The sequence below is a fragment of the Excalfactoria chinensis genome, chromosome 2 (assembly GCF_039878825.1).
Source record: "Excalfactoria chinensis isolate bCotChi1 chromosome 2, bCotChi1.hap2, whole genome shotgun sequence".
Taxonomy (NCBI): domain Eukaryota; kingdom Metazoa; phylum Chordata; class Aves; order Galliformes; family Phasianidae; genus Excalfactoria; species Excalfactoria chinensis.
In genome coordinates, this window is record NC_092826.1 from 84,636,600 (window position 1) to 84,647,386 (window position 10,787).

The 10,787-nt window shown below is 43.8% G+C and overlaps 1 protein-coding gene across 4 annotated transcripts in view; it reads right to left on the reverse strand.

Annotated features, from left to right (window-relative positions):
* KIF13A (kinesin family member 13A) overlaps positions 1 to 10,399 on the reverse strand; it is a 108,759-nt gene extending 98,360 nt beyond the window's left edge. For 3 of the 4 annotated variants that reach the window (XM_072328737.1, XM_072328736.1, XM_072328740.1), the window contains exons 1-2: positions 9,932 to 10,399; positions 9,752 to 9,842 (exon numbers count right to left, since the gene is read on the reverse strand). In XM_072328737.1, the coding sequence (XP_072184838.1) occupies positions 9,752 to 9,842; positions 9,932 to 9,986 (146 nt within the window). In that variant the 5' untranslated portion in view covers positions 9,987 to 10,399. Of the gene's footprint in view, positions 1 to 9,751; positions 9,843 to 9,931 lie in introns of those variants that run through there. The other variant, XM_072328739.1, reaches the window with a different exon arrangement.
* Between the last annotated feature and the right edge of the window lie 388 nt (positions 10,400 to 10,787).

Consider the following 10,787-nt stretch of genomic DNA (forward strand, 5'->3'; position numbering starts at 1 on the left):
GATTCTACCTGTGAGCTGAGAAGACAAGGATAGATTATACTAAGGGCACAGAGCTTGCACGCCTTCATTTTCTGAAAAGGAAAAGAAGTTCCTTCCCTCCCACTGCCACATTCACATCTGCAAAAGTGAAACTCCAAAAGCTGTTTTAGAGGATGCAGCCTACCATAACAATAGTTAAAAGGGGAGAGATTACACTGATGCCTGTCTATGTTCAACACTCATCTTCCATGCCCTGCTGAGCATTTTAAAACAGAACTGGCATAAATTAATATCCAGCTTTTAGCATGGAAAAGTCAGACATTCGTTTCCTTCAATACAGCATTCTGACAGTAAGGGGGAAAATAAAGACATGGAGCTGGGAGGAACAGAACACGTCCTGAATCTATTAAAAATTGAAGACACTGTTCCATTGAAGGAGAGCTTCAGTAAACAGTCGTTGCTTTGGCCATATGTTACTTCCTAATCAATTTCTGCAGATTGAGTACTGATTGACATTTAATATCATAAACTGTAAATAAAATGACTGCTGAAACATTACAATTATACACTGAAAACCATGAATACAACATGGAATTAGCTACAGTGTTATAAACATCTCAAAAACACAAGGGACTTGGATGCTCTTCAAAAGCATGGTGCATGGTAAGCTCTGACCAGTCTTCAATGATCTGTTTACAGCAACAGTTCTTCCTTTTGGTTTTCACCTTGGATCTCAACCAGAGCACACACGAAGAATGCAGCATTTCCTCACAGAAAAGAGTTTCTCATATACATTTCCAGCAGCGAGGAAGAAAGCTTATGGGATTTTTTTTGTTGCTGTTGGTTCGCCCAGCTCCCCCAAAACATACTTTGAGGAGTTAGGTAGTACTGCTAGGCATCCCATTCCACACCTTCCACTTGCCTTCCAGCCCCAGTCCCCAAGTAATCTTTCCCTGTCTTCTGCCATGTCAGCAGCTAATCCACTCAGAAAGCCATCTTTCGCACTTCCTAATGTGTCAGTTTCTGTACCCACACTGAAGCAGCATTTCTCAAGGGCACTCCAATCAAGAATGCAGGTTCAGCAGCAACAAGGCTTGCTTACACCAGAAGAAGAATGAGAACTATTCCTAATACTCCTTAAATATAACAGGCTTTACAGAAAATGTCAGACTGTTTCCTAGACCATTTGTTCCAGAATAGCATAGCCATTGTGGTCACAATAATGAACTGTGAAACAGCAAAACCTGAGATCCAGCCACACTTCTATCTGAGAACCAGATACACTTCTGACAGAGCCTTCAGAAACACCTTCAAATACCAATACAGTGCAGCAGTGTAAAGGAGACAGCAAATGCTCTCTGCTCTTACCCCACTCCATAACTGCAAAGTAATCAAACACAGCTACTGCTTGCTGAGCATTCAGAGGACACATGAGCAATAAATTAAGCTCTTCAGCTGCATACGTCAAAAACAGGACCATTATTTTCCCAACACAACTGGTTTTTGTTTCAGCATGACTTCATCAGATGAAACTCTCTGAAAACAAATGCCAAGTCTAAAGGAAATTCAGAAATGTCTTAAAATAGGGATGGGCAACATGGTGTGACCAAGGGGAAAAACCACCAAAATGCTTCAGATTTGAATCTTTTGTGAAGGCAGCACTACCAAGCCAACACAAGTCTAGAGCTCTGCAAACTTGCATCACACTTCATATATAAATGATTCATACCAACAGATACCAACACTAAGGGCCATACAGCAGCTGTACCAGTAGAAAGCTTCCACCAGCTGCAAAAGAACACTCCATTGAATTATCTTCAGCAAAAGTTTGTCTGCTGTAAAACAGGCCTCAGCTTATGAATCACAAAGTAAAATCATATTTGAAACAACAATTCAACAAAATCAGTAAGAAGAATTAAAAGTTACACAGCAAGCAATGCCAGTCTCTGTATAAATGCATTCATTTTGCACACAAACTTTCCCTTCCATGGTCACAACCAACCTTTTTTTTTTTTTTTCCCCCACTATATTTACAAATCTAAAATGTTCTCCAGAATAAATTTTAAGAAGTATTTAAATATCAATAGTTTCAATACAGTATTCGCAAAACAAAGGATATTATTTGTGGCCAAAAAGGCCAGTAACACTCAGGGATGTACTAAAATGAAGCAGACCAAGGGAGGTGATCCTCGCCCTCTACTATACCCTAGTAAGGCCTCATCTGGAGTGATGTGTCCAGTTCTGGGCTCCCCAGTACAAAAAAGACAGGGATCTCTTGGAAAGAGTCCAGCGGAGGGCCACAAAGATGGTGAAGGGCCTGGAGCATCTCCCCTATGAAAAAAGGCTAAGTGAACTGGGTCTGTTTAGCCTTGAGAAGACTGAGAGGGGACCTGATCCAGGTCTATAAATATCTGAGGTGTGGGGGGCAAAGTGTTGAGGCCAGACTCTTCTCAGCAGTGTGTGGAGACAGGACAAGGGGAAACAGCCAGAAACTGGAGCATAGGAAGTTCCACATGAATGTGCGCAAGAACTTCTTTATGGTGAGGGTGATGGAGCACTGGAACAGGCTGCCCAGGGAGGATGTGGAGTCTCCTTCTCTGGAGATATGCAAGGCCTATCTGTGTGACCTGGTGTAGGGAACCTGCTTTGGCAGGGGGGTTGGACTCGATCTCTGGAAGCCCCTTCCAACCTCTACGATTCTGTGATTCAGACAATAGCACACTATGCTTTTCTATAAAGCTCACAATCTATTTTTAACATATCAAACATCTTTGTAAAGGCACTCATGGATAAGCACGCTATCCCAGCCACAGCAGCTGCTTTGATTCACATTTACAAAATACTCAGAATTCTTGGAATATACACAAACTGCAAAAAGAAGATTCAGTGATGCCACAAACCTCAGCGTAAGCCAGCACAAACGTCCTAACCATGAACAGAGACCACAAGCATCTACCCTGCACCAGTGAACAATAATGATGAAGCTGAAGATACAGCCAAGGCTTAACTGGGAAGTTTGCTATACACTTCACACAAGCACACAGAAACATTTCTGCCACCTTTCCACTGCTGAGCTGATGTGCTTCTAAACGAGATCCAGTACAGTAAGCTGCAAAATATATTCATTGTTTCATCTGCCAAAAGAATGGCTGAGATATACACTACTTCATCCTGAATTGCAACATTGAGAACAAAAGTTACTACAGGGTGATACTTAGTAGGCACATACATGTTTAAGGAAGTCTGTTTAGAACATGACAGGATGTCAAATTAAAAGTTAAGGCTGATGACTAAGGAATTTATTAGTACAGGACACAGTTATGAATTTCATAGGATTTTGTGCGTTACTTCCTTCAGAAGAAAATATTTTTGATAGTCAAGTTTAAAATAAAACCAGAACCGCGGGGGTTAATTAACACTAATCAAGCACAACAGCTTCAGAAATGCATCCATTCACTGTTGTGAAAGAAATGGAAAATAAAGGGGCACCCTCTCATGCTACTGAATATAGCTTATCTAGCTGCTACTCTTCACCAGGACAGACATCTTGAGCTTGTAACATTGATTTGTAACTCCTGTCAGTACTGTATTTTTCTGATTTTCAGCTTGCTTGCTTATTAATGCGCCGACCTCTTACCTCCACTCCCAGTCATTACCCAACACATGCCACAGAAGGATCATAAAGATGATGCACACAAAATTCAAGCTTCAGCAGACCTCAAGCTCTGATGAACAACTTCATATCAACAGAAGTCACATGCTGCCTAAGCAAGCAGATCTTACAGATCTTCTCAAGTAGTTCTAGGCAGCAGCCTGACTGCTCCAGTTAATGTGGTGCTTCAGGTCTCAAGTTAATTCACTACCAAGCCCTGTGGTCCAAATTGATGCTCAGTAGGGGCTTTCTCTTTGCATGCTGCGCTTACTGAACACATACAATTCTCTGTCCACAGCCAACACTTCCACACTTCCATAGAGCCCGTGTCACATTCTGCAGTTGGTAACCAAAATACAAGGAATTACTCAATTAAGCAACAGAATCTGCACAGCACTGCTGCAGCAGCTGGCATTTCGCTACAGTAGGCAGCAATTGCTTCCATTAATAGATTCAAACCAGGCCAACTAAGCAAAGATACCATACGACTTTTCCACCACTAAGCTCAGCCCTGCCATGCAGGGGACAGCAGCAGCAGTCAGGGTGGCCACCCCTACTGCTACTCAGTTTGCACTCAGCCTCACAGGGATAAAGGCCTTCAAATCTGCTAATGTCTCCAACACAACAGCAACTAGTACTTTTGTCAGTCCAAAGATTTAGCACTAATCTTATTACTGGAAGTACCACCACGATGACTCCTTGAATACCAGATGCCTGTCTGTGCATGCTGCATTGCAAGCCTGAGACAAAGAAGGAATTCACTTTATCACCAAAAAAATTTGCACAAAGATTGGCAGCCCAGGGCCATGCAGTCCACAGGTCTGTGCTGAACAGAAGCTTCTGTGCACCGCATTTCTTCGGGCTGAAGTTTCATGGAGCAGGGACTTTTTTCAGCACCTGCTGAAGTATTTTAGATCTGGTGTCACTACAATACAAATCTCATTTATCATTGACAGCTATTGTAACCTAGAAAACTGAAACTATCCCATACACATATTTAGTAAGCCTACTAGACACACAGAGCAAAGGTAATCTGGCTACAGTAAGTAAATGCACACATAGCTTCTGTATTTAGAAGAGGAAGGTAAGTGTGTCTAAGAGGTCTGCTAATCTTTTTAAGAAATCTTTGCACATTCTATTATGTGGGCATTTCTAACATCAAAAAACAGGGGGAAAAAAAAATGCAAACACGTTCAAAGCAGAATCTCGTTTTACTGTTCTCTGCTCAGTAATCCAAAAGGAGAGAATGTCTACAAAGACAAGACTGCCTAAGCATGGTATCACCAAGAAGAGTTTTCCTTCCCTTCAAAGATTTGATTCTTGTTCTGAAATACTGCTAGCTAAGTTCTACTAGTTGCTTGCCCACAACCCCAGCAGTCTGCAATGGCACTTAAAGACCAGAGCACAAGTCCTGCCTGACAGCTGCCTGGATTCTGTGAATGCTGTAAAACAACAGGTATTCCATTTAACCATGGCTCAGACTATGTTAGAAAGAACAAAGAACCATGTCACAAATTCATAATCCAAAACACATGGAATTTAACACACGGTAATTTGAGACAGAAGTGTTAAAATAGTGATTTTAGTGAAACTGCATCTAATACCCCAGCTGAAGCATAAACAAATGAAAGCAATTAAAAAATGGTTCTGTAATGCTCTCTTCCAGTTGTATGTTCTATATCACACCTCTTCCATAAAGATTCAAAGCTAACAGCTCACATCCTGAACACCGATGATTACCAGGAAGCTAACAGAAGAGGTCAAAGTCAGATTGCTTTTACAATTTCCTGTAGGCAGATAAAAGTTGCTGCCTGCTGTTATTTGATCATTTACCTCAGGTGAAAATCCATAGTGTACACATCAAAGTCATAAATTCACTGATCACTCCTTCAGACGTGGAAATCATTAGCAGTTGTCTTATCTCAGCTTCCATAAGTTCCATTTGCTCTGTAGAGTGGTGCTATTCACTCTTTTTTTAATGCTATTAAAGCAGCTCTCACACACACATTAGCATGATGACCACCTGAAAAACTACTGAAACCAAGACCATCCCCAAACCATGTTGTCACCTCCCTACCTCAGAGAAAACAACTGTTTTCAAGAAACAAGAGTCTTAGGACAAGCTACCCGTGGATTAAATCTGTGGTTCAGATTTTCATTTTTGAAGTCTCCTGACCTACAAAGACCAGACAGACCCCACGCATACACCTGTCCCTAGCTATATCTTCTATTATAGAGCTAAGCCTAATAAACCAAAGAAAAAACGCAAAACAAATTCAGCAAATCTGAGTAATTTAAAGCTACAAAAGTAGAACCCTACCTTGTTGCTTTTCGTCTGTTATCAAATTGATGATGATAGGAGACAGAGCAAACAAGTTCTAAACCAGAAAACAATTATGCCAGATGAGGAGGATGACTTCTGAGGAAAGTGATAGTTTAAGTTCAGTTGCATAATCTGATTTCTCATTTTCTGACTCAAGATGTTTTATAAGGCAAAGCCTGCAGAAGCCTACGGTGCTTTAATGAAAGCAATTGCCCAGCAGATGATTTTGGTGGTTTTGCTTAGTCAAAACTACAGTTGAAACAGTATTTCAATTCTACCGTCTCCATAGTCCACCATTTATTTCTGTCAAGCCAAATATTTTGTTCACTAACAAAAGAAGGAGTGTCATGAACTGTTGTCTTTTCAGACCCGGTGCGTTAAAAAGCATAGCTGAAAGGTAAGGTTGGAGGAAAGCCTATTATAACAAGCAAAAGCAGAGGTGGCAACAGTAAAACCTCATTTCTCCTACTAAAAACCAATACTAAAACATTTTGATAGTATTGCCTCCAACACGAAGGGAATCCTTCAATAACTCAGACTGTGGTTTCATATTTCCATTGTAAAAAATAAAAATCTTTAAGATATTTTGAAAGCCTGCCTAACACTGCAATAAGGTACACCTTATATTGTCAACCAAATACAAACATTTATAACGCGACAGAGGACAAACCTATGAAGCATAACTCATTTGGGGGAGAAAAATGGACAGAAGACTGAAGAGGTAACACCATAGAAATACCTCTAAGGCAGACATAAAGGAAACTACTGCTATTAATAATAGTAAAGCAAAGGCTAAAGGCACAGATTTTTGCTAACAACAGAGAATATACCTGAAACCTACTAATGAAAACTGTTTCTGAACTCTGTCTACTATTCCTACAGTCAGTAAAGATTTTCCTGTGTCTTTCAGACTCAGATTGTCAGGTTTTACTATGTTTTGTTTCTCCTCTCTGTTAGTTAAGAAAGCCATTTGTGCAGAATGAAAGGCTCACTGCTTACAAAATTTAGTAACAATTACTATCTGAAAGCTGTGCTTGTTAAGGGAGGGATGCTGTACAGTCTAGGAAAAGGAAAGGGAGTCAGAACCCTAACTGATGGTTCTGAGTTACTGCTTTACAACTAGCCCGATAGTGGAAGTTGGACAGATGACAGCAGTCTTGGCTTTCAGGCTTTTTTCACCACTTGCAAAACCATCACAGTTTTCCCCAGCTAAAATCCTTCAGAAGTATCCTTCATAAACTGTAGATATTGATGAACAGTAAGCATCTCCACTTGGATTTAATTCAAGAACTCTTTACAGAATAGGCGGAACTACTTAGATCTGATATTTCTAATCTTAACTTGCTTTTGGAAGAATACATGTTATAACCATGAAAGTGCTACTTAATTTTGCTTCAGAAAATTCTGGCAATACATTTAAAATTACAACTGAGAAAAGAGAGAACAAAGCAAACAAAGAACAGGGTCCTGGTTTCTACTCCTCCTCACCCCCACCCCCAAACTATAGTTTCTCAGCTTCAGCTCAACTAAGAAAAGCAGCCCTGGAAACTAAGTTTTCTTCAGAAGACCACTTTTCCTAATTCCAAAGCACAGTTCAGTACAACCTCATACTTCTATTCCTCAAAAAAAAAAAAAGACTAACAAAACACACAAAAAAGTATAAAAGTAAAAAGTTAACACCAACCAATATTAAAATCAAGCAACCTAGCATGAAAACTGGCTAATCACACAAACAAGGGAAATCATTTTTGCAATGACACAGTTACTCTGAAAGAAATAAATCCAGTTGAGCTATATAAAAACAAGCTACACAAAGAAAACCAAAAATCCGTTTGACATCTCTAACCCTGCCAAGGCACCCATCCAAGTACAAGCAACAACTACTCAGCAATTCAGAGTCAGTCTATATAGACACTTTATTTGGGTACACAGGGGAGAAGAATGGAATTCTTTCTTCAATGTGGGAATTGAACTCCTTATCAAAAATGAACAGCTAAAAAATGAACCAAAAAGTACAGATTTTTACGAGGCACTACAACCTTCCAGCAACACCTGCCACTTAAAAGGTACCCAAGCCATATTTTTGCCTTTGTGAGTCACTTCTGAGCACTGGCATTTCCAATCCTCTCACATCAGGCAGTTGCTTCCTTCCAACACCCAAGTCAAATGTTTAGCAGCCAGCCAACTCCGAGTCTTGACACAACCAGAAGCCAGTTCAGATCAGGTAAGAAGAACTTACATTTGTTACAGGCATTCATAGAATGGTTTGGGTTGGAAGGGACCTGGTAAGATCCTCTAGTTCCAACCCCATGCTATAGGCAGGGACACCTCAGGACCAGATTGCTCAGTGCCCCATCCAACCTGACCTTGAATGCTTCCAGGGAGGGGGTATTCACAGCCTCACTGGGCAACCTGTTCCACTGTCTCACTACCTCACAGTAAAGAATTTCTCCCTAATATCTAATCTGAATCTACCCTCTTCCTTTTTAAAATAATTTCTCCTCATCCTGTTGCTACCCACCCTTATAAAAAGTCCCTCCCCAGTAGGCCCCCTTCAGGTACTGGAGGGCCATCCTAAGGCCCCCACAGAGCCTTCTCTTCTCCCAGACAGATCAACACAAGACATGCACAAGCTTTCAAAAGAATCAATGAATACCTGGAGCCAGCACACACGACATGCAAAATTCACATGTAGCAGCCTCTACATTGAACTATCTGGCTCTTAGGCTCTTTAAATTAACAAAATAATTATTTTTAAGCATGGATTTTGTCATTGCTTTTGAAGCTTTATTTGTATTTCATGCTTTATACCTGTAAGAATAGTATTAACTCTTTAAAGCAAGTGGATTTGACTATAGCAGCGTTGTGGCAAACAACACGCACACAGATCAATAAACAATTACAAAAACATACTTTCTAAAGTAGTCTCAAGAAAACCAAGATCCCCATATTACAGACGTGATGTTACACAGAGGTGGTGCAAATTGCATGTCACACAAAGATCTCTGAAAGGAGCTGGGAACAAGCACGGCTCTCTCAAGACCCAGGCCAACACACTAGCTATAAAATGATCCTAAAAACTACATGAGTAGGATTCCAGTTGAACTGGCACCATCGCAGCTATATTCCTGTATTCACACTCACGTGAGAGGGGCCTTCACATCTTGGGCAACAAAGAATAGAAGGTCCAGACCTTTACTGCTGGAAAACTACTGAAGTGTTGCCTTTGAAAGAAATATATATATCTCCTCACACTAGTTTCTTCATTGCTATTACAAACTCAAATATATTCTTAATGAAATCTTGAACAGTAAGGATGCGTTCAGATGAAAACCTCAATAACCACAAAAATGAATCCACGCTTCACGGCATCGCAAATATTTAACAGCTCGACGAAGCGGGGCTGTCAACAGGTAACCGAAGAGATAAGCACACAACAGCACTCTCCTGCACCCCCCTTGCCTTTTTTTTTCCCCCACGCTCCCTCAAAGGAAAGAAATCTTTTCCTGTTCTGATCTATTTTTACAGTCTGGTGCGCTGGTATTTCTGGATTCCTTCCAAGGGTATTCTTTACGGGGGCATCACAACTACACGCCAGATTTCGGGACTATTTGAGCGCGTTCTCACAGCCTGCTTCCCAACCTCAGCTCCTTACCGCCCGATCTCGGCGCACCTCCCCAAGGGGCAGCGCACGCTCCCCGCCGTGGCCCCTCCCGGACAGCCCGCTGTCGGGCTGAGCTCGGGGCCGTGCCCGCTGCCATCCACCGCCTCCCCCCACACCCCGGCTTGGCGTTTACCTTTCTCCCTGCTTGCTGTTGGAAGGCGGCGGGTGCAGCACGGTCTGGTTGCCCTCCATTTCCACCACGCACTTGGTGTTCAGCTCCAGCTCTGCAAGGAGAGGCGGCACGGGGTTGCAGTCGGGGGAGAGAGGGCGGGCGCGCTTCCTTCTCCCCACACCCGCCCGGGTCCCCGCTTACCTCTCCTGTTCATGGGCCGGACCCTGACGGCCACCTTCACCTTGGTGTCCGACATCTTTCCCCCCCCCCCTCCTCTGCGCCGGGCGGCCCCGCTCAGCGGCACCGCGCAGCGCCAACGTCCATGCCGGGCCGGGGCGAGGCAGGGGCCGGGGGGGGCGGGGAGGAGGGGGAGAAGGAGGAGGAGGAGAGAGAGGCGGAGGACGGGCGGCGGCGCAGCCCCAGTCGCCTCCCCGCTCAGCCGGCTCTGGCGCTGCCCGCCGACGGCATCGTTTGCATAACTGCCGCCCCGCCAATCCCAGCCGCCATCTTCCGCCGCGAGCGCGGCGGGGAGGCGCCGAACAGCATCGAAAAAAAAACTCGAGCGCCTTCGGCACGGAGATGGGAGCCACCACGCCTCTCCTCAGCCCGACACCGACGGACGGTGAGCCACGGCAGAAAAGGCAGAGCAGCGCCCCGCGGCGGCGAAATGAAGGGAGGAGCGACGCAAGCGCAGGGAGGGACGGGGAAGCCGGGCGCTGCGCCTTGCCCTCAAGCTGCCCTCCCGGCGCGTGATGCTGGGAGGTGGGGCGGTCTCTCCATCCCCGCCCCCTCGGCGGCTGTGAGACGGCCGCGGCGCCCTCCTTTTCTCCCTTTGTGAGGGTGAGGTGCGGTGGTCTGTACCCTCCTGAGGGTCACAGCTGGGAATTCGTGAGCCGAAGGGGCACCACGGTTACGTTCCAAATCTGCGAAGTGCCAAACCTGCTTCTCCCAGATAGCAACCAGGCTTTGCCAAGTGCCTGCCCAAATACGGCAGGAAGGAGTTGTGTCCGCTCACATCAGGGAAAAGCATTACAAACAGTAACGCCTGTTAGCAGCG